Genomic DNA, 24,727 nt, shown 5'->3' on the forward strand with positions numbered 1-24,727 from the left:
CACACACACACACACACACACACACACAAACTAAATCCAGTTTGCTTTTTATGAGCTTTATTGATGTATGAGTTAAGAAATACTTTGATTTGCAAACTAATCAACATTTGACTATAGCTGCATTATCTTTATTGAAACAGGTTGATCATAAAAAGTAATTTTTCTCTTTGGAAATTTCAATGTCTTGCATCTACGCTTTTATTTTCTCCAGTAAATGTGACTGGAGGTGTCTGGTGTTGATTTCTATACTTGGGATGCTGCGAAAACTCCTCAGGAAATGACTGTATGTCAGTTTAGTGTACTTTGAACTCATGGAAAGGTGTGTGTGTGTGTGTGTGTGTGTGTGTGTGTGTGTGTGTGTGTGTGTGTGTGTGTGTGTGTGTGTGTGTGTGTGTGTGTGTGTGTGTGTGTGTGTGTGTGTGTGTGTGTGTGTGTGTGTGTGTGTGTGTGTGTGTGTCAGACTTCTGCCAGGTGGAGCTGCGTCTGTTGGCTCACCTCTCCGCCGACCCTGAGCTGCTCCGCATTTTTACCAGCCCACAGGCGGACGTCTTCACCATGCTGGCCTCTCAGTGGTTCGTCACACATGAACACACACACGCACACACACACACACACACACACACACACACACACACACACACACACACACACACACACACACACACACACACACACACACACACACACGCGCGCGCGCGCGCTTCTCTCCTGATCTCCTCGCCAAGGTGAGTGTTGATGCTCGGTGGGGTTTCTCTCTCCCTCTCGGCTCCCTCGCCTCAAACACTAATAATGCTGTTGCCATGACGACCATGCAGACTGCCTCATTCTGCCTCTTTTCCACGGGTAGGACACCTCTGGGCTGGTCGCTCCGGTCACCACATTGTTGCGCTTTTGGAGTATATTTGCGAGTGTGTGTTTTCCCCTACTCGTCTTCCGCTGCCAGAGTGTGTCTGCGTACACACACACACACGCAAACACACATACACACACACACACAGGTCCTGTCTGTTTTGATGTAGCGAGTCCCACACACTCCCAGCATCCGCCTCCGTCAGGTGTGGTGCGGCGGGCCCGCAGTTAACCAGATTACCTCGTTTACAGGCCCATTGAGGCTTTACAGTCTTCCTCCTTCTCCTTTAACCAAATCAATCTGCTGGGATTAACCTCCTCCCGTACGCAGACCTGCAGCTTTGATCGTTTTGAGGCGAGTTTTCATTGAAGATATACGAGAACAATGGCCGCTAATTTACTTTATCCAGCTGTCCAACTCCAGTCAGTTCAGAGTCACAATTTAGCCTAAAATCCATCGTTTTGGATTGTGTGAGGAAAGCCGAGTAACATGCAAACTACTGTACGAGCCACTAAGCCATGATGGTTCCATCCTTTTAGAATGTACAACTGAATATCTTCCATATCGCCAAAAGTAACACATCTGCTTTAAGGACTTAAGAGATAAATAAAAGGTAGTTAAGTTCGTTAACTATACATATTTGACCTTAAAATGGATTCTAATAGATCTTTGGTCCAAATCTTATGAAGATCGTGTACAAATTACAATACAATAAAGATATATATTTTACATAATTCAATGCAATGAAAGGTGTATGTATTCTGTGATTTATTATACATAAACAGAATTATTCCAGAGTTTGTTTTTTGTTTTTCACCATAGCTGGCAAGTCATGAACACTCACTAGATATTAGAAATATTTCATAAAGTTTTTTTTTCTTCATTTGTCTTTGAATCAGATCAGTGAATATATAGCATCAGTCTTAATGTCATACTGAATGTGACGTTATGAAAACAGGCTTTTACTCCCTTTCTTTTGTATTTTATAAAATAATTTGTTCAAAGTGCATTAAATGTGTAATTTTCAGGATGTACTTGTTTTTAGGGGGGGTGCTTGTGTTACGGCAGAGGTGTCAAACACATTTGAGTTCAGCGATGCAGTGAAATGTCTCTCCTATGGCTGTTGCATTATGGGTATTTTTTCCAGATTCACGCTGGCAGCATGACTTTGAGGCGTCACTGACCTCTCAGCTCGGGTCTCAGTGTTTGTTCTCAATCAAATCTTCACTCAAACTGGGGACGTATGAGATTCCTGCAGTTTATGTTATAATAACTAACAAAACCAATGCCATTTACAAATATTCTACTTCCTCAGTTGTTTCAGTTTGTGGTGTTTGTTGAACTGAATCTACGTGTTTCTACATCAACCAGAAGGTTTCATTTTAATTCATAAACTCACTTCCTCCTTAAATATTTGTTTAGTTAGAATACGAGTCACATTTTGCTTTAAATTGCACAAACCTCCAGTAAGAAAATGCTTCATGGTTCTTTAAGCTTGAGGCAAACTGGCTCACAGCAGCACAACAAAGATTATTTTAAAGTAATGTCAAAACAAAAACAGAAGCCAAAAACAGGGATTTACCTTTAAAACTGCAGTGTTTTGTTTTTTTTCTTCTTTAGACTCCAGTAGAATAATCCAGCAGGGGGCAATGAAAATCCAGGATGAATGTCCCTCAGTCAGATGTAGACTCCATCTAAAACTCACTATACACGATTGTAGATTATTCATCATTTACATAAATACCTCACATTTTAGAATTTCGACTCCAGGCGGCATCTCAAGGGTCAGTGTTTACCCAAGGGAATGAATTAACTCCATCATGTGTTTGTATTAAAGTGAGGAGGAATGTTGGGTTACTGACCAAAATGGCTAAATTTCATGATTTACAGCCTAAACATGTGACTAAATTGGATATATTTCTCACTGCATTTCTGATGGGGCTAGAAAATCCTCATTCCGTCTTATAATACAACGTGAAAATGTCTTTTAGCAACATGTCCCCAATGTGTCTATTCTTACTTGTATTAATCGTGATTATATATTTATTAGATCTTTAAATTGAACATATCAGACATCATATGAGAAAACTTAGTAACTAACAGTATACATTATAAGAGAATCTTTTCCAACCCAAAGATGAAAAAACACAGAACTTTAAAGCAGAAGTGTCGTAGTTTGTTTTTATTTACTCAGATTCTAAGAATAAGACACAAGCAAAACATGAAGACAATAAAGTTAACAGTGATCTGCAGTAGCAGCCCCCCCCTCCAGTGCCACCATGCAGACGTGACCCCCCCCCCCCCCACCACACACACACACACTGCCTGATTCCCCACCACTGTAGCAGACTTAAAGTCACATTACGTAACTGTCTGCCTTTCCAGTCTCATTTTGACTTTCTCTCCCTCGCAGAAACCCTCCTCTGAGTTTCAGCCTCACATCTCACACTTTCCCTACCGTAGAGTAGAGGTTAGTATCATTATATCACCATCTATTCACACTCCTTAACAGTCGGAGACGATAATGATATATAATGTCAGTTGACCACAGTTTCATATAATGGAAGCTCTATGAAGTTTGTTTGAATATGATAATTGAGTCTGGAGAAAAAGAAATGGCGCAGACTATTAGTGATGGATTCGGGGAATGGAGGACAAATAAAAAAATCAATGTGATTTCTACAGCGGGATGCTTGAAAGGATGAAGCCATGAAAACTAACGTGACGTCAGCATCAGTGATGTAGTTCGACGGTACGTTTGCTGATGGTTTTTAGACTTTTCACTGTTGAAATTGGTTTAATGTATAAATTTGCAATTGTTTTATGAAAGTGTCAAACCGTAGAACTGTACTTCTCACTAAAACAAACCGAAAATGTCCAAAAGTTTTTTACTAAAGTGTCGTTATGCTACTTTTATACTGAAATATTGAGCTGTGATGTGCCTCCTGAGTTAGATTTTTTTAGATTAATAGTTTTTTTAATATTTCATAATACAACACCACAAAGTGAACACATACAGGACAAAACAAAAAGGAAAGAAAAGAACAAAATTAAATCAATCAATCACTCAATAATAAGAACAATACAATAAAATGCAGACCCACAAGTGTCAAGCCTTTCCAATTAAACTGGTGGTAAATACGGTATGTTGTGTTTATGTTCTGAATCAATATCAATCAAATAAAAAATTTCAGTCAATGTATTCATTAAAAATGAGCACATTCCTATAATCTCTTATTCTGTTTCATCGGAAAGACATGAGTTTGTGTCATAACTCCTCACTTACTGCAAAAGGTAAATGATGCATGTCCGGTCTCCTCTCAGTGGCCTCTGTCTTCCAGGAAGGGGGTGAGTGAGGACGAGGTGACGACCAAGGACAGGGAACACGCCAAACGCATCGTTTACTCCGTGGTATATGGAGCAGGTGAGTGTCAGACGAAGCAGGATCATTTATGATGCACGACTCCGACGCCAAGCCGTTTAATGAGCTTAACAGGGGAACAACATAAACATCTAAAAACAACAACTACAGAAGATCTTAACTATAACTTACATATTCCGGACATTCAAAAAGTTAGTTTTACATGTGAAGCTAAAGGCATTTAAGCGGTGACCTAATAGGACACAGGTTCGAATCCCAGTTTCAGTAGTAATGCTGAATAAACAGAACTACTACAGAAGTGTATGTGAAAATTTTGATATTTACTCAGAGTTTTAGAATAGTTCCTCCTCCACGTTGTCTCTTATTTTGTTTTAAAGTTTCAGTTTCAAATTCCGGTTTTGGTATTTCTTACCAACATAGAACTGGTTTCAAAGTAAATCAGGGGTGTGAAACATAAAAATTTAACAATTTCAAAGATTGACGTTTTTTTATATATGCATATATATTTTCAAGATGAAATTGGGCTGAGCTAAAATGTATATGACAGCACAGACCTAAGTTGCGGTACGGTGGGGTAGTGGTTCGCCCTTTCAATACACAGAGAGGCTCTCCCTGGTTCAGGTCTGGGACGTGGTCTGCACTAAGACGGATGGTTGGAAAGTATGCGAGTACATCCACCACTTCCTGGATGGACCCTTGACCAGCATCACTTCATAATGACAAGACAATGGGACTAAGTGACACTAAGTGAGAGGTCCAGAACTACAGGGGATCATTGTGTGGAGAGGGTAAATGGATTACTGAAGCGGATAAGAATAAATGTGGCGAGAGTAAGGAAGGAGGGGATGATTAGAAGACGAGCACTGCTGATGGATATCCACAGTGAAATCCCCAGAGTCGGGACGGATTGCGTAATACACGTATGTGGTTTGTAAAGAGACTCGTCTGTGTGACTTGTGACCTATTTCTTCACACTTTGGTACGGGTACACATGACGGGAGCGACACAAATCAGTGTCATGGGAGGCTCTTTGTGGACGAGCTGCACGGCGGACATCTGGCCAAAGTCATCCTCTCATCATCTGCAATGGATTTAAATGTAAACGCTGGTTTTATTCCCAAATGCTAATTCAAACGCTTCAGTTTTTCCCCCCCCCAAAAGTCTTCTCCTCGACACGGTTTCATCAACTTCAGTCTCTTTTCCTTTATCTGTTCACAACACATTTATTTTTGTATTCTTAATGACACAGAACCTTCTGCACCGCTGCTGTAGATGTATGGCTTCTTACTTTCTCATGTCGATTAAAAAAAATGAAATTAGATTAATTGTTTATGAAAACTTCCTCCTGTCTCTGTGGAAGAATGTGTTTTTTCAAACTGTTGTGACTTTTAAGACGGCAATTCCTAATTTAGGCCTTTAATATACATATATAGTGTGAAACTGACCTAATTCACACAATTTCAGAATTAATTGCTAAGAATTTAAATGTTATATGACACATTATCAAGTATTAAAGGGCGACATATATATTTTTTTATAGCATCACACTGCATTTGATCTAATATTTTCCCAATTTTATGGAAATAAACGGTTACTCAAAACAAATTCATAAAAGTGCTATAAGTTGAAAGAAATGTTCCTAAAACCCGAGCTACTCAATGTACAGCAGAACTATTTAATCACGTATTCAACGGTTGGTATCAACTTAGAAGAGGCTTCCTAACGGGGTCAGTGGCCCGTTAAAGGGTTAAGGCTCGACTTGCAGAAGCTTCTCCTGACTCGAGCAGGTTGTATAATAGAGGCGTCTGTGTTCCTGTTTACATCGGGCTGCGTTTCACGAGTCTGAGGGGCATGGGACCGATAAGGCAGATGTCGTTGAACGAACCTCGGGAGGCTGGTGATGAGTTTCATCGAAGCAACCTGAGAGAATTGTGCAGAGGTCTGCAGCCTTTATAACCAAAAGTCCTCTTTCTAACTCGCTTTTTCCATCTTCTGTAGGGGGGGTTATACTAAATGTGCTATTAGGCTCTATAATCCCCAATATGTGAGGAAGCAGGATGAAGTGTAGAATGCCCACACACAGGGAAAACATGCAAACACACAGAAAACTGCAAATATACTGACTGTGAGGCGAGAGTACCAACCACTGCTCCACCATGTAGCCGATCAGGCAGAGACTGTGGCTCTGCTCACAGGACAGCGTTTTGAGTGAAAACGCTTGATTTTATTCATTTCTCGTTGCAGAAAAGCTTCATGTTCACACTGCAACTTTCTGAAAATTATGTCCGTTTCCACGGAAACAGAAGAAACGCTCAAAACGATGTGCAGTAGCAGCGTTTCGGGAAAGCTGCGTTTTCCCCCCGTTCCCATGGAGACGGGTAATTTTCAAAAAGTTCCACCTCGGGAGCCGTTTTCTAAAAGTTGCGTTTGTCACGTGAACATGTGTGGCATTCTCTAGTGTAACAGGTGTGGCGGTTGCAGACTGTATAAAGACAGCGCCGCCTCATGTTTGTCTATAGAACCTCATGATTATAAATGACCATTTTTACTGAAACATTAGAAAGCCAAAATGTGATATTGGATTTGCTGGAGGAGTTCAGTAAGTTAGAGGAAGATGCTCTATAATCTGGATTGATTGAAGGTCTTTTCTGTGTTACGTTTGACGGCTGGACCGTCTGCTGCGATCACCGGCGGCCCTGGGTCGGAGAAAGCCGTATAGAAAGTGGATGGAAGTGTGTATGAACGCTGCAGGGAGCCGCTCCAGAGAGACTGAAGGTTGCAGGTTGCAGACCTCTGCCCTCGGGTCCACACTCCGTTTGTTTTTTTTATTCAAACTCTGGCCTGAAAAGAAGAGAAGTTTATTGTTTTTCGTGCTTTCACAGGTGCTGCTCTTTGGGATTTGTGGGTCGGTGAAATCGGAGAGGTTCTTGTTTATTTAACTCGTGGAGGAATTTGTTAAAGTGAAGGATGAGGAGAATACGTACGTCATGTTTCGGTACCATTCATGATCAATGGCGGAAATGTGGAAAAACTGTCTTTCAGTGTGGAAATCAAATCTAAATTGTTTGCGATAGTAAACATTGGAGTGACATGCAGAATTAGTCCTGCTCATTAGTTTCACGTGCCCACTCTGACCCAGAACATCAATACAAGACATTTACTGTTCTCCCCGAAAAACAGCAACAACAACCCAGAAGATATGTTTGATTTAATCAGCTAACCCTAAAGCGCATGGTTTGCATCAGAATCCTGATTTAGTGGGAAACTGGGCCAGTGGCTTTTCTCCCACGTTGCACCGAATGTGCTTCGAGTGCACTCAGAGGTTGTTGTTTTTTTTTACAAAATCTGGCACTCTCATGCTGAGGATCGAAAGTTATGTGGTGTTTTCACTACAGCTCAGCAGGAGAAAACAAATAGAAGCACTCTGTCGCCCTAAATGAGTCAATAAAACAAACAATACCAGCTAAAGTGGCGCAAGTGTGAGAGCTACTCGTGTGAGTCACGTCGGGGTCCGAGAGATGCATGCGGGGACAAGTGGGAAGACAAAAGGTCAGGCCTGAAAATGCACGACAGATCTGAAGTGTGTGAGGAGAATTCAGACGCCACTTATGGAAGGGCAAGTGCAAAAAAATGTAGGCTCCATGCAGAAGTGGAAGGGGGAGGTGGTGGAGTAATGTAGGGGAAAGGGGAAGAGTGGAGAGTGGGCGGGGCCGGGCGAGAAAGAGGGGAATGTGAGGAGCTGCTGATCAGCATCAGACAGGCAGCTCTTCATGGAGGGATGCGTTGCCATGGCGACCGAACACTAAGGGAAGCTTTCTCCTGCAAGACAATAATCAGGCCAGGGAGGAGGGGCAGCGCGGCACCATAGACCCTCACGTACACATACGGATGTATACAAATAGGTCAGCAAATAGGAAGGGTGAGCCGTGACACTGGGTGATAAATGGGAGTTGAAGTAGGTAAGATGTGGCGTGCACTCGAAAAAAGAGAGAGAGACACGTAAACCCGCAGGTCTTCATTCACGACACGTGAAAGGACGGATTAGCATTTAAGGACTTTTCTGGAAATGCCTCGACCGGCGCATCACACAGCTGTGATGTGCCTTACCTCTTCATTTGGCGGGGATAAGAGGAGGGGATGAAAATAGGGTGAAGGAGGGCGGCAGCACGGGTGAAAGACGGCAGACTGAGAGGACAACAAAGACCGCCAGGGGTACGAGAGGGCGCGTCAGTCACGGGGGTCAAAGTTCACTCCGAAGTCTGACCTCATTCACCAGGAATGTGGACCGTCTCACACACAGAAACACACGCTGGTAAAACAACACTTTCAGGGCCCGTCCCAATGATTTCAGCTTGACCATCACGGCTCAGTGCCGAACTCTGACCCCAACCAGTGCTTTAGGTCTTCATTCATCCTTCTTCTGCACCACTCCAAAATGATTGGACGAAGGCAGGTGGAAGTGGACGGGTCTCACACACATTTAGGCCTCGTTTGCACGACGGGGGGTGGGCACACATTTGTAATAGCAATCCAAATAAATACAAAAACAAAATGCTTTTCAAAAAATTGCGTTTTCCCCGTTTCCTCGGAGGAGTGTTTTCAAAAAGTTCCACCTTGGGAGCTGTTTTCAAAAAGTTTAGTTTTCGGTGACTTCGTGTCAACAGACGCCCAAAACGCAACAAAGGTTTCCTGTTTTCACCTGAAAACCTCATATAAATTGAGCCTGAGCATTACTATTGAGTACCGTCGTACAGAAACACTATACAAATGTTTGTAGTGTTTAATTTGTGAAGTCTTTATTGCTTCAGCACTTTTTTCATAACAGTCAGAACTCGACATTCTTAGTTATTTTCATAAATTTGTCTTTTACACCTTTCGACACCAGGTGTTCCCTTTCCTGATGTAAAGGCTGTTTCCTCCGTACATCCTTTTTGTCCGGGCATAGATCTGCGACTGGCATTTCCACTTCACACTTGTTCGTCTGCCATGATTGGTCTCCAGACTGGATGTGGGGTCACAGAATGATGTCGGTCCTCCTCCGGCAGATGAATACGAAATCTGCCTCCCAGTCTCAAACTGAGCCCGTTCATCATTCGGCTCGGCGAAGGTCGAAAAGGGGCCAGCTGTGAGTTTCTGGAGGGCGATAGTATTAATTCTTAGTTCCTGTCGCACGTGCCATTAACCGTACATCAGCGCTTACACACACACACACACACACACACACACACACACACACACACACACACACACACACACACACACACACACACACACACACACACACTTGCAGTCTTGCCCCGGTCAGTGCACCCACTCCTTTTATCTTGTCCTCTTCAATTTCTCACTCTTGACTTGGCTCTCCTCGTCTCATCTTACCCTCTGGTCCTCTTCGTCCTCTGTTCACTCATCCCTTTTCTCAACTTTGTTCTCCCCCCTCTGGCTTCTTCTTTTTCTTTTGACACTAAATGTGATTTTACTTCACTTCCAACATGATCATTTGTAACCTCGCTGGCTTTAAGAATCCCACCATTATCCTAGAAGATGGTTTGTGGAGTGGACCTTCTCGTGCCATAAACCACTCAGGAATTATTTTCTTATTCTTGAAAGGACTTCGGGATGCACCAATTCCACTTTATTAAAAGATGAGTACAAAATACGAGCACTAAACTTGAGATACTTGCCGATACTGAGTACCGATACAAGTACTTATTGAATGCCATAAAGCCTATCTTATACTCCATAAGCAAAAGATCCACTGGGGGGGAAATGGAACAGAATTTATTGAGAAACCAGAACCTGCAAAATGCACAGAGACACATGAATCCATAACAGTCTCACTGAGTTGACTGTGCCAACCACCACGCCACCATTTACCCTGAATCATCATCAAATACTTCAAATTAACAGCATCTTAATAGCACTACGTGAGTGTCTTTTGGAAAACATTTTACTTCCACATACGTCCCGATTTCATCTTGAGTGGGCCTGACCGGTAAAATGGTGCCATAATAAACTTTAAATTAAAGTTTTAAGGTTTTTGATTTGTTGTAGCGTGGATTTTATGTGATGACGATGTCTCTATTTTCACCAAACAATCACTATGGAAAATGACGACAATCTCAACATAAAACAAATTTTAATCAAACTTTCTGGTGTAAAATGGAGTGAAATATCCCCCAAAAAACAGCTCATGTTTTCTTCGAAGTATTAACAATGTGCTTGGTGGATTGGTGACTGGATTAGAGCCTCTTACGGGCCGATTCTGGCCCACGGGACTTAGGTTTGACACCTGTTAAGTGTTGTTTTAGCACTGATCTGTTTTGCTCCGTGCAGGGCGCGAGCGTCTGTCAGAGATCCTGGGGGTGAGCATCGAGCAGGCCGCTCAATTCCAGGACAGCTTCCTCCAGACGTACAGGGAAGTCCAGGCCTTCATCCAGAAAACCATCCAGCAGAGCCGCAAACAAGGTGCGTGTGTACGTGCACAACGCCACCGCGTCTGCTCTGTGAAGTATTACCTGAAAGTTAACGAGAGGATTGAAGGTGCTGCAGGATCTCAGTACTCAATAGTGGAATGTTTACGGGATTAGAGGTTACAGTTAGTCAAGGCTCGGGTTGAAGGCAGGAATTACAATGTCTATATATATGCCTGCTTTTCTGACTTCCTCTGTGCACTATGAGCGTGCACACACACACACATACACACACACTGTGGGATCGTGTGGCTGAAGATGAAGAAGATGTGCTTGCATTGGCAGGACTGAGACAAACTGCCGTGGGTCAATACTTGAAGGGGACAGAGTGGATGGAGAGCGGCGGGCTGGAGGGGGAGGTCTGATGGTTCAGACGGGACACTATTTATAATCCAACTAAAGTGCCAACGCAGCACACCTGAGACTTGAACACGCTCACACAAAATAGTGTAAAGTCTGCACTTTAACCCTCAGTGCACACTGTGCACAGTGTGAGTGTGGACGGGCGGCGGGATGAGGTCAGAATACATCATAACAGACACTTTACTGAGAACGATGTTGGAGTTAAACGTCCATCTTCCCTGCTAGTTAATGAATCATCCTTTTAAATTAGGTTTGAAAAAAAAAAACCAATAAAGACGGTGTTTTCTGACTGATGTGCGGTCCAGACTGAAAGTGACGAGCTTTTACTACCAGGAAGTCACAAAAGCGTTCAAAAACGTAAATTTTCGAAAAAAGCGTGTGAATAATCTTTAAAATGATTTAAGTTAGATTTTAAATGTGGACATTTGAGTTGTTTTATGAGAAAATGTTAAGCTTCTTTCTTAATTCGAACTTTATCCAGTTACAGACTAAACCATAACGGTCATAATTTGCAGGAATTAGTAAAAATGCAGAAATTCTATATCTGTTTTGTGAACCTAGTTTGATGGTAGAACTCAGGAAGTAGGTCAGCGTGCGGGGCGTTTATCACGTCGGCTGCTGACACTTTAGTCACACACACACACACTGACCCGTCGCTCCGCACAGACAGGCGCTCAATCATCCACTACAACCTATCACCGGCGGCACGCCCCCACTCCCCCCCCCCCACCCCCCGCCCCCGCCCCCTGCTCCCAGAAAACAGGCTCCTCATCTCAGGCTGGTAATGGACCCATTCTTTGAAAACGCCACGCTCGGATCACAGAGGAAGCCACGCTCTGAGGGGCAGAGCGACGAGGCGCCAAACTGTGGGCTTTAAATCAGCTCATCACCATGGTGACGCTCCCATCAGAGATGGTGCTGGGATTTCAGTGCTCCACTCGTCCCTCGCCTTCTGTCTGTCTGTCTGCCTGCCTGTCTGTCTGTCTGCCTGCCTGTCTGTCTGTCTGCTACAGAGACTTTAGCAGTGATTGTGATTTCATTAGCTGTTACACAACCTGGCTTTTGTAAACTTGCTGCGACAGTAAATGTGACGGTACGATAATAATCTCCACTGAATCAGAGGTTAAAACCTTCAGTATCTTCTACATAATCTAAATATGCTGTTTTAACTTGTTTTAACTTGTTTTAACGGTCAGGCCTGATTTTGTGTAGTAACAACATGCCCCCATGGGGGGGCGCAACCTCAAGATCGAGCTTCCCTGCTGTTTGTTCCATTATTGTTTGTAGTAACAATAAAAAGTCAATACAAATAAAAAAAATCTAAATATGCTGACAGTGCTGTCAGGAAATAAAAAAAAAAAAAGAAACCTAACAAGGAATGGTGCTGTTGCTTGATCTGCAGTGAAAAGTCTTGGTATAGCCGAAGAGGAAGAACGTGAACGTCGTCCAACACTTCACCTTCTTGGGAATCTGCAAACTGCCGTCGTCACACTGTGTGCGGCAGTAAGTGTGGTGGTTGTGACTGAACTGTGAACATCCCTCACCATGCAACACATTTTAAAACCACAAACAAATATGTCAGCGCCATCGCAGGTCTTTAGTCTGAGACGCTCACAATGTTCACCACCATTGGGTGGACTGGCGGCAGGTTGCCCCCTGAACAGGTCGCCACTGGAAGCCTCCTCTGGCAAGACGGTGAAGCCCCAAGTTCCTCCCAGTGGAAGTTGGTCGCCCTCCATGACAGCTGTCACTGCTTTTATTTGGTGTTCGGGTGAATGTGGCTAAAACTATACAGTGCGTTGACTCTGCTGCACGTGAAATCCGTTTGCCATTCAAGTGTGTGTGTGTTTTTTTTTTCCTCCCATGATCATCAATATTTCATTTTTTTACTCGGCCTGCTCCAGTCTATGTCACCGCTTTCATTTCTCTCTCTCTCTCTCTCTCTCTCTCTCTCTCGCTGCCTTCGCTCGCTCGTTCCTGCACAGGAATGTAGCTGATCAATAAAATAGTCCTCTGCAGCCTCGTGCCGGCTGGAAGAAGACACGCACTCGCAAAAAAAAAGATTTGTTATGACTCCGGGAGCGGAGATTAATGCGCGCCGTGGCTCTTCGTCCACCGTGCGGCGACTTTATAGGCGACTGGTTTCTGATACAGCAATATTCCCTGCCGAGCACAAGGCGGGGTGAACAGTGCAGCCTCAGCGGCCGTCATGTTGGTCGAAAATAGACTGCAAAGGGCAAACGTGAAGGTGAGGTCAGCGGCAGAGTGTGGGAGTGAGAGCAAAGTGATGAGAAAAGCAGGGGAGAGGCTGCTGGAGGTGAAAGTGAAGGAGAGCATCATGCAGGAAGAGTTTGATGGCCAACGAGAAGGAACCTTGGAAGCACAGCTGGATTTCTCTGAATGAAGCTGCCAGTCGGATTGAGTCTGTGCGTCTCGTCCACGTGTCACTCGAGCTCTCATTGTTCACGAAGCAAAACAAGAGGTAAAGACACAGAAAGGAGATTGCTTTTTTGGAAGCAACTAGAAACCCATGGTGGTGTCGTGGTTTGTGTTCTCACTTCGTAGTGAAGACGTCCCCTGGCACTGGTTGGGAAACTCATTTTAAGTCGAGTTTGTTTGTTTCTTTTGTATTTAAAGTCACTCTAAATCAGTAATAATAGTTCTTAAAAAGTTATGTAGCTCATTAAAAGCTCATTAAAAGTCCATTTTCACTTGAAACTTCGTCGTGTAAACAAGGCTTTAATGACGAAGACCCGCTTCCAGATTTTTCCACTTTGCAAGTTGGTTTCGAGGAATTTCAGGTTCGGATGTGTTTCATGAGGAAGGAACGTCTTTCCAATAACAAACTAAGAACAAAGTACGACCCGATCAAATCTTTCTGTGTTGTTTCCCAACTGTATTTCTTTTGTTGTTGTTGTTGTTGACTTTAAGCTGTTGCAATCATGAAAACTGCCATGAACTTGGATCAGCAATGACCTCGACTGTGTGTGTGTGTGTGTGTGTGTGTGTGTGTGTGTGTGTGTGTGTGTGTGTGTGTGTGTGTGTTGTTGTTGTTGGGGGGGGGGTCCCCTCAATGGATTTGACGAACACACACATTCCAGTTTGACTCACTTCCATACCTGTGCGTGTCTTTGACCATCGCTGTCAGACCCAGAACAAAGGTCACATTCCTGGTGAGGAGGTCACATGCGTGTGTCACGGGGTCGTCTCACAAAGAGTGGACGGTTCGTGTTTGTCACCGACTGTAGTGCGCTCATTTCCTATGCAAATACGCTTGTGTGCACAATTGTGTTCCGAGGAAGAGGGTCATTCAGGTTTCATGCCCTGCCCGGCTTAGCTCATAGTAACGGACACTAGAGGGATTTAGCTGGAAAGCCTGCGCCTTTGTCCACTTGCCGGAATGTCCTGGTCCACTGTGTGTGTGTGTGTGTCGCATACCTGCATATGATAATGTGCAGTGTTGTGCAAGTTACTGAAAATAAGTCAAATTTTTTGTTAAACTGTGGAGCGGAGGTTTGTGTTTTTCTTTTCTTCTGGTTTCCCCTTTTTCGTTAGATTTTTTTTTTATTTTGATATTTAGAATATAAAGAAGGTCAAACTACTTTTTATTCAACCAATAAAAAGAACATATTTAGAACAGAATCACATATATAGAGAATGATGGCAAATTGGGAACATTTTTACCTCCGCCAGGGAGGTTATAAAATCATCTGCGTTCAAAAACTAATAAGCTGATCTTCATAAAAAATTGATAGACAGGTGCTTTTTCATCAAAGTAAAAACTCATTAAATATCGGTGGTGATCGATCAAAGTAGTTGTTACAATAGAAAATGTTCATTTTACAGTATATTATCTTATCTTGTGCTCTTTCAAATTATGAAATAAAATCGCATATCACCATATTAAATAAAGGAATAAAGACAGTTGATCTGGATGTGGAATATCGGTCATTTCCCTGTGTCCATGTCTACACCTGGCGGAGGTCGGAAATCTATGTTTGGTCTTGTTGTTTCTAATTTTGTTGTAAGCTTCTGTGCAAAATCAGTAGTTTAACAACTGTTAGATACAAAGACCTCACAGATGTGAAAGTAAAAGCCTCTAACTAGAATTTATCTGTTAGGCTTTTTAAGAGGCACTAAACATGGAAAGATCCCGAGTTGGGCCTTTTTTTTCCTGACGTATTTCAGGTGTAATTAAATCTGTGGGAAACATTTGTTGTGTTAAGAGTGAAATAGTGACGTTCAAAGATACCCGCCGACGTCACGATGAGTTGCAAAACTTTTAACCAAGTTTTTGTTTTTGTTTGCAGGTTACGCGCTGTCCATCATGGGTCGGCGGCGAGCGCTCCCCAACATCAGCTGCCCCGTCTGGGGAGTCCGCATGCAGGCTGAGAGGCAGGCCGTCAACTTCGTGGTTCAAGGTGTGCCGATTGACGGTCATGTGCAGTAAACTTGTACCGCCTCACGAGAAGCTGGTTTACTTTTCTTCTTTTTTTTTACATCACACACTACACAAACGTCATCAAACCTTTGCTTGCTCAGCAGAGTTTGACTCTTCCTCTGATGGATCTACGTGTGATTTGTGTGCGCAGGCTCAGCCGCTGACCTCTGTAAGACGGCCATGATCAGGATCTTCAACCTGGTCTCCTCCTCCGGCTCGCTTTCTGCCAGGTCAAACAAACTGACAAACAACCTGCCATTATTATCTCCTTTGACTCCATTTTACAAATATTATGAGTTTATTGCCGTTTGCAGAAAACACTAAAAACACTGTAGTTTCCTTCCCGACCACTAGTTGGTCGCATGCAGAGTTCCAGTGTTCCATCGTCTTTCAGCTTCTTTGTTCTCTAAGACCCACTCAGTGTTTGTCTTTTGTGAGAAATGCGTCTCAGCGTAGGCAGATGATGGTACAGTAAATGGACACTTTGGTGGAGAAGCTGTTTAATTAAGGTCGTTTTTAAGTGAAAATGTAAAACTTTCGTTGCGTTTTCTGTGTCCCACTGAAGACCCAACTTTTTGAAAAAACGCTCAGGCTGTGTCTCTTTATACTAAACTTAATTTGGACACTTAAAAAAAAGGAAAGGACAGAGATATACAATCAACTTCTTCTTTTTTTTTAACTAGCAGTTACATATTTTACTGGTGGTTTCAGATGAACTTAAAAAAAAGCCTTCAATATAAAAACAATGGGAAGTTTCTCAAATCTACTCTAAATTCAAGAAAGTGTTTTTTGTTTATTTGTTTTTTACATCCAAATTTAAACTGTCTCATTGCAGGGAAAACCTCACATGACCCCTTTCATATCATAGCTTCTTTCTAAATCTCCACTTGGAAAAACACGGCCGCGTGCATTATTGACGAAGAGTTTTCTATACCTATGTTTTGTCTGTTCCGCAGGCTGATCGCGCAGCTCCATGACGAGCTCCTCTTCGAAGTGGAGGACTCCCAGGTGGAGCGGTTCGCAGGTAAATTCGGTTCACGCTACATTTTCTTGCGGAAACGCGACAACGTTGCCCGGGGTCACTGAAAACGCAGGAATGGAGATTTCACTTGTATTGATTAGCAACAGTAAAAGTGTGTCCGTATTTTGTTTATTTTCACTAAACATATTTTCTCTGGTGGTGAAGCGCTAACTTTGTGCGGTCGCTCCTCTGGCGATGTGTGTGCAGCTCTGGTGAAGAGGACGATGGAGTCGCTCCAGCACATCCACCACCTCGGGGTTCATCTCAAAGTGAGTAAAGTCGGAGAATGGTTGGAGATTTTGCAACGGCGAGGGATTCACATCTTCACGTTGTTGAGCTTTTCTTTCATCAACACGGTGCAGACGCTAATGGAAGTAGAGGAGGAGGAGGAGGAGGAGGAGGAGGAGGAGGAGGCGGAGGAGGATTGGATGCATTATTTAAATTAGACGTGTGCAAAGATAACAGAGGAATCATGTGTGTCACCTTTTCTTTCACTCATGTATTTTTCCAGGTTCCCCTGAAGGTGGCGGTCTCCAGTGGCAAGTCTTGGGGATCCATGTCTAAGTTGAGCATCCTTTCTCCCTGAGTCGTCCTTTCCTCCCTCCACCCTCCTCCTCCTCCTCCACCAACATGCCTCTCTATTAAATCTACTTTTCTCTCACCCTTCTGCCCTCTCTGGGTTTCTTGTTCCATTTCTCCCCTCGTGGTATCTCTGTTCGTCTCATCCTCTCTCTCTCTCTCTCTCTCTCTCTCTCTCTCTCTCTCTCTCTCTCTCTCTCTCTCTCTCTCTCTCCTCTTGTCCTGCATCCTCGTCGCCATGGAAACCAGGCAGCTGCAGCTCCCGGTTCTTGCTTCTAGCCACAGACTGGATTGCGCCAGTTCTTTCTTTCCTTCTTTTCTCTCTCGCTGTTCATCCTGCAAAAAAGAGAAGCAAATATTCCTCTTCTTCGTCTTCCTCCTCCTCCTCTTCCTCCTCCTCCTCCTCCTCCTCCTCCTCCTCCTCCTCCTTGTCTTATCAGGACCAACAATGCGTTTGTTCTCTGTTGCCAAGTTCCTTGTTCAAGAGAGTGGCTCATCAAGCACATTGTTAGGAGCTGTTGTGTTCTCCGTACCTGAAATAAGGTGTGATTGTTTTTTACTGGTTGCCGGTTCGATGTTTTTTCTCTGTCCTTGTTGAATAAAGCTTGTTTGCGTGTCGTATGACTCTCACATCCTTCCTGAACCACGAAGCAGGATGTGTTTTCAGAAAGAAACCACCAACTCAGCATGCCTTCTTTAGTTACATTTTTGAAAGACATTACAAAAGTATCATTGAGATAAACTCAGATTTGTTTTGGAACTGAACAAGGAAAAGGAGTTTTTATAGTAAAAGCTTTTAATCGGCTTTTTTTTCCCCGTCAAAATCTGTTAAGTATGTGTTATATTTACTAGTTAAGTGTCTTCGATCACTACTCGAGGTAGAAATAACAATCGTGTTGAAGGCAGGTTACACCCCTGAACACGTCAGTCCATCACAGGACAAATACACAGAAATGACACCTCGGGCCAATTTAGAATCAATTAGCTCAAGTTTGTGTTTGGATTTGGAAACCAGAAAAAATAAAATCAACACACATCTAGAAAAATCAAACAAAAAGCCTGTCGAATCGGAATTGAACCGCCGACCGCCTTGCAGCCCCTACTGGCAAATCACACTTCACCCAGCAGTAATGGTGCCTTCCTGAGCGGTGGGACAAAATGAACCATTTGAATTTACATGTTAATAACATCCTGAAAACTACATGAAGAGTTTAAATGTTGGCTCAGCGTCAAAATGTTCATTTTCTTTCCTTTGTTTTCCCACCGACTCCACATGGCGAGTGAAAACGCTTTGAGTTTCAGTTTTCAACTAAGAAAAGTTCTACGTTTACACGACATCGGCAGAAACTCACTCCCGTGGACATTCGTATGGACAGACGACCAAGTTGGTTTGTCCCTACGGAGACTGTAAATTATAAAACTACCACGTCCCGGGAGAATCTGGACTGAGAGTCTTGACATCATGCAGGAAACCGTTGTTATTGTCCGTCTACTCACACATTTCGTCTCCAGTTTCGACGGAGACAGAGTCGTGGAGTTTTAGAAACGTTCCATCTCGGAATTTGTTTTCCAAAAGTTGTCTTTTCAGTGACTCCGTGTGCCGTTGTCACGCGAATGGACGTCCAAAACACAATGAAAATGTCTCGTTTTCACTTTAAAATGTCGCGGAAACGAGGCCTTAGTCGTTCCTACGTGTGTGAACTCCTCATCCTCTTTTTTTTTTTCTTTTCAGTGCAGAGTTTGCATGTTCTTCCCTATTCTTGCATGGGTTTTCTCATAAGCTACCCTCCATCCAGGTATCCAGTCTCATTGGAATGCCACAATAGTTTGACCTTGAATTGGTGCTTCTGCCTCATAAATATCACCTTGTGCATCTTTACACATCCAGCTTCCTCTGCTCGCTCGGCTACTCCAGCTACTCGCCCCTTCGTTTTTTATTTTTTTTTCTTGTTTCTGTCTCGCGCTCACATTCGCACATTCCACAAACGCTCCAGCACGAACACACACAGTTTCTATCCACACAGCCGGCATGAATGCGCTCGCACGCACGCACTCGCCGTCTTCCAGACACACTGACCGAGTTTCCTCGTCTCTGGCAGCCACAGCAAGACCCTCTTCAGTCCCCTTTTGATATTGTCTCGCAATTAAGACCCTTTAAGTTGGCCAAAGCGGAGCTGGCAGACCCCTGCGCCTCGTGACATATCGAACAAAGCCTAGCCCCCCATCATGTATCTGAAATGTCGCCTCATGTTGGCCGCTAATTATGAGAGTTGTCACTTTTTTATGTGGGGACAAAGGTGGCGTGTGGAAAATCCAACAGTTGCTTAACATTCCGGCAGCTTCCTTTCTTTTGCAGTGCGGAATGAGCTTTTGAGTTGTTGGTTGTTGTTTTGTTTTTTTTTCTCCAGCTGACAGGAATACGCTGATGTGAGGGAAGCTTTTCTCACCAGGTCAGTATGAGCAGTTCAGAGCCACGGCGCTGGACAGTGTTATGGAAATCTGGCCCTCTTTTCTTTCATTGTTGTGAGGTTTAAGTGTGCACCCCCCCCCCCCCCCCCCTTTTTTTTTTTTTTAATCGAGGGAAGCGTGAGACTGGTATGTGCAGATTCGTGAGCACAAACAGCGACGCAGCTCCTTCATGTTCAGCTCAGTTGTGCAGAGTGCCAGCGTCTCGCAGGTTAAACCTTTTCATCTGATTTTCAGGCCCAAGGCAGCAAAATATAATCCCCCCCCCGTGTGCTCGTTATCACCTGGTTCCTCATGTCATCCGCGATTCCAGGAAACTTCCACTTTAGTACATTTTGCAGCAGTGAATTAGAACCTGACAAGTAGGAAGTGATTGAGAAAATGTTTTGTTTATAATCATCAAACAAAATGATCTGGATGATGATGTGTGAAATCATTGGCCTGCCTCAAAAAGTAATTTCTGTTCTTAATATTCCAATTCCAATACACCCTAATACTTTACTCTAATTAATGCTCATGATTGTCCAGCTATTACTTTTCCCTAATACAGATTTTCACAACCTTTTCAGTTTTTTGGTTTGCCTCTGCTCTTATTGCTGTGAAGCCAAAACACTGGTGGACTTTTTTTTCCAATGCGAGATCGTGTCTGAAAAATGTCTTCTTGTGGTTTTTTTCTCTGACACGTCCAGATTTATTCTCGACACAATCAGGGCTCCTTTCGGTGATTTCTGCCTCCTCCAGGCCAGTTCTGGACCTTTACGTGTCGCATCTCTTGGAAGACTTTCTTATTTAAGATATCAATTAAATCCCTCACACTTAGCAGAGCGTCCTAGCCGATGCCGGTAGCAGGATGCGAGTCCTGAGGGGGGGAAGGCTCCACTTGTCGACGGCATCGGCTTCATTGGTGTGTAAGTAGATCTTCCCTGGTGCATAAATCCCCACGGCTGTCATTTCAGACTCCTGTATCACTGCGACTCTCCCATTTAACTCCAAACGCCCCCCAGTTCTGAGTCTGATGAAAGAAACAGTTGACTTGTGCCACATATAAAAGCTTAATGCATCGTCATTTTAATTGATACAATATATGTACATCCATGTTTCAATCGTCGTCATAATGCAGGAAATCCCATCTTTACATCTATACAGTGTTCCAGTTGTCGTCGGTATAAAAGAAAGGGTTGATAATCACAATAATAAATCATCTTCGTAATCCCAGGTGGTAATATAGCGGTCTTCCAAAGGAAAAGGCAGAAAAGGGAACTGAAAGCGGAAAGACCCCATTTAAAAAAAAAATTAAAAAAAACAGGTTGCAGTTGCACTGTGGTTGAGTCAGACCGGCGAAACCAGCAAGGTAGTTTCTCAATTTGTTTTTTACATGTGCAGTTCAATAAATCTGCCAAAAGGCTTCAGTCACTGCCTTCTCTTGGATCTCCCTCAGCACAGCAGCCCCCAAACACTATTTACTCTCCTGGCCTGAGGGCCTCTGCTCTGAAATTCCTCACTGGAACCAAAGTCTTCCCCTTAAGTTCTCCTCACCCCGGGGCTACACACTCCCTCCCCTTATCTGTCTGCTCCACCTCTCCATCAGTCCTCCATCGGAGCCGGCCGGTTGACCCGCCTGCCTCCCCACAGTGCGGCTGCATATCAATCCCCCTGCTGTGCTTTGTGCGGGTCGGTTTCCTGGCAACAGGCAACAGCCATGACAGGGCTCCGGGGGCAGAGAGAGCCTCGCCATCGCAACAGCTCGCTCCAGAGCCGCTCTTATCACCCGGCGCTCTGCTGTCATGGCGGCTCCCTCAGACATCCTGAGAGTTCAAGCAGACGGGGTGTGTGAACCCGCCGGTGCCGACACACACACACACACACACACACACACCGGGTGGCTAAGATGGCGCGCGCTGTTAACCTCTGAAAGCCGGCGTCTGTCTGGGGTCATTTGTGATGTAGGGCAGATTAGGACACCTGCACTACTGTACAATCTCTTCAATAATACTGTAAATACTCTTAAAATATATTTATTCATTTTAAATCCACAGATGCAAATACAAAAGGGGTAAAAAAAAAAAAAAAAAAAAGAACCCCAGATGCTATTTACAGTAAAATGTACTTTACAACTTTACAGTTACTAACTCGTAGATTCAAAAACAGCAAAAACACTTTGAATCTTACTAGTGAGGAACGTCAACATAGTTGAGAGTTGTGATTTGTTCTGGGAGTACTGGAACAGTGGTTGAGATTTGCAGTCAGTAGTATAAGTAAGACGGAAGTTTTCGTAGTTAAAGTCGACCTATGATGCTTTTTTAATATTTCATGACCCGTAAATATTGTCAAGATACATATTAGCTTGCCAAAGACTTCCCTATTGAGATTTGCAATACCATTTATTACCACCAGATGGTATATTGAGTCATTCGAAGAAACAGTTGAGGAAATAGATAATAAAACAATGGCGGAATCCCTTTGGCTACTCCACAGTGGTTAATAATCAGGTTTACACCTATAAAACACCCAAAAAATATAAAAAGAATTAAAGTTTGACCACATGTAAAATACGGACTGGGTAAGTTTCAAGAACTAACAGATTTAGCATAAGACATCCGGTTTGAGATGATCAATAGAACATATTTTCCCCAAAGTAGAACCACTGCAACGACCAATCAAAGCCAAACGTTTGAAAGACAGATTGTCGTTAGTGACTCAACACAGAATGGTATGAATAGATTTTCAAAGTGCCTCTTTTAATAAGAGTGGGCCCAGATTTAATTTTAGGACTGTCTAATGAGGCAGTTTGAAATTTATCGGGTGAGACTCCTGCAGATGATAAAAAGAGCATAATAGGTCCCCTTCAAAGTTCAATGATTTACATGTGAATGTATTTTCAGAGCGCGTCTACGCCATCTTTTTTTTTTTTTTTTTCACCCTGTCTGCTTGAACTGCTCATTCTTTAGCATCCACCATCCCTCTCGTGTCACTTCCTATTGACATCTGTACAAATATGCAGAGGTACACCCGTGTACTTCGACGTTGAGTTAAAAAAAAAAAAAAGAAAGAAAGAACTTTTGACACCTCTTTGTAAAGAAAAATACAAAAAAACCCATTTCACAATCAAACACCCCTTCAGGCTTCAATATGAGTGGTGATGTGATAATGCCAATGCTATGATGGCATCCCTGCCAGTAATTGGTACAGTATAAGGGATACAATATCAATGCCGCATTTCATGGGTTTTCTTCTGATAAAAACCCTTGTAGATTATGCGTCATTATCTTGCGGTGTTGTCTTGTTTCTTTGTATTTATTGCTTGATTCGATGGCACGTGGACAGGATTTATTTTCTCCAAACAATAACAGGCGAGTATAGGATTGTGTTGAAACAAATATAGCCATGTGAGGAATACAAATGCAGCAATTACTGTCACCTTTGGCAAATTTCCACCTCAAAAAAACAGCCTTGGGTTTGCAGTATGAATTATACATTACGGTATCATGTCCTGTAGCTATGCTTATGACACATACAGTCAATCATACAGGAGACCGAAGAGAAACTTTATCCATTTTCTTCATAGGAAAAAATAATAATCCCAGACTACCTGTAATAGCAAAACAAGACACAGTTGTGCTACAAGTGCTTATTTGTTCTTGGCACCTGTGGCCTCAGTCCATAGTGAGTCCTTCTGTATTCGCCACAGTGGAGCAAAATCCATCACCAGAGGTGGAGAGAGAGAGAGGGAGTCCATGCTGGGGAGCTCTGTCGCTGCAGACCTCCTCCACCCCACAGACACACACACACACACACACACCCACACACACACACACACACACACACCCCTCTTTTAACTGCCAATGTGGCACATTCCTCCCTCGCCCCTCGCCTTCCTCATTAGGTGGAACAATCCAGGCGATGACCATTTTCTGAGACAAAACAAAAGTTTGGTTGAAAACCAGCAAAGATGAGTAGGTTGGAGTAAATAATACATCAGCAGTAGGTAGTGATACAGTTATTTACAATCGCACAAACATGTCTAACATCTAACGTAGTGGTTTCAGTCACTTAATGGTAGAACAACCGATAGCTGCTTGTTTGCCCCCCCCCCCCCCACGTTCCTCTTATTCATAAAGCAAAAAAAAAAGCAACCCAGTAAAAACGGAAAATGTTGGCAGTTTACATTCATACCTGCGAGTGTTTACCCTCAAGGCTGCTGATCAACGACACAACAAGCCCACAGGATCTGTACAATTGTGCAGTTTGGACTTGATGAAAATTGACCCATACAGATATTTCCTTTGTTTTGGTAGTTTTGGCGATTCAGTAAAGTAAAAAAAAACAAGCTGCATTCAACTTGTGCCTCTGTTTCAGCCTTGGCTTAGAGAGCATCACAATATTTAATTTTTTAGTTTTTTTTTGGGGGGGGGGGGGGGCTGTAAAGCACTCTAAACTTAAAAAAGAAAAGAAAAATACCTTCTCCAGGCATTTATGCAGCATACCTTCTCAAACCTCAACCAATAGGAAAGCTCACTTGCACTCGAACAAATCACAGAAAAAAATGTAAAAAATCCCAGATAGAAACAAAAAGTGTACGATTGTTTTCGGATTGTACATCAGCAGAGCATTTCAGAGGAATGGTGTGTACCGAAACGTACACTCTGGTAGACATCGCATACAGTTCAATTACTACATTCTAACATTAAGTATGCAGTACCAGTTTCCAAGCGGTGAGAGGTGAGACTTCACAGGGCATAGCATTCACATGAAGTAAAAAACAGACGTTGCTCGGACCAGAAATAAATGCATTATAGTCAGTGCACTTTGTCTTTACAATTCAAAAATCACCCTTTGACCACCTTAAGCCATGCAGTCCTCAAGATAATTGAACTCCAGCGTTGGATTCCAGTGCATAAGGCCTTTGCAAAGGCATCTACATCAATGACACCTTCAATCAGAATATGTACCAGTGTGGATTATAATTTCTCTCAAAATGCACAAATTTCATCAGGCAAGAAACTGAGATTGGCAGCAGCAGAAATGGCTCAGAATCGACAGACTTCACATTCGTCCATGGGGTCTTCACCACAGGGTGTGTGTGTGTGTGTGTGTGTGTGTGTGTGTGTGTGTGTGTGTGTGTGTGTGTGTGTGTGTGTGTGTGTGTGTGTGTGTG

The 24,727-nt window shown here is 43.2% G+C and overlaps 1 protein-coding gene across 1 annotated transcript in view; it reads left to right on the forward strand.

The window, feature by feature from the left end:
• The window catches only part of poln (polymerase (DNA directed) nu), a gene marked incomplete at both ends in the record, with an annotated part of 63,652 nt that extends 46,539 nt beyond the window's left edge, over nt 1–17,113 (forward strand). Inside the window, 8 exons of the mRNA XM_080486733.1 lie at nt 461–572; nt 4,192–4,274; nt 10,566–10,697; nt 15,376–15,486; nt 15,658–15,736; nt 16,463–16,530; nt 16,735–16,796; nt 17,039–17,113. Coding sequence (XP_080342859.1) covers nt 461–572; nt 4,192–4,274; nt 10,566–10,697; nt 15,376–15,486; nt 15,658–15,736; nt 16,463–16,530; nt 16,735–16,796; nt 17,039–17,113 — 722 coding nt within the window. The remainder of the gene's footprint in view (nt 1–460; nt 573–4,191; nt 4,275–10,565; nt 10,698–15,375; nt 15,487–15,657; nt 15,737–16,462; nt 16,531–16,734; nt 16,797–17,038) is intronic.
• Between the last annotated feature and the right edge of the window lie 7,614 nt (nt 17,114–24,727).

The sequence above is a fragment of the Lipophrys pholis genome, assembly GCF_963383615.2.
Source record: "Lipophrys pholis genome assembly, chromosome: 18".
Lineage (NCBI taxonomy): Eukaryota > Metazoa > Chordata > Actinopteri > Blenniiformes > Blenniidae > Lipophrys > Lipophrys pholis.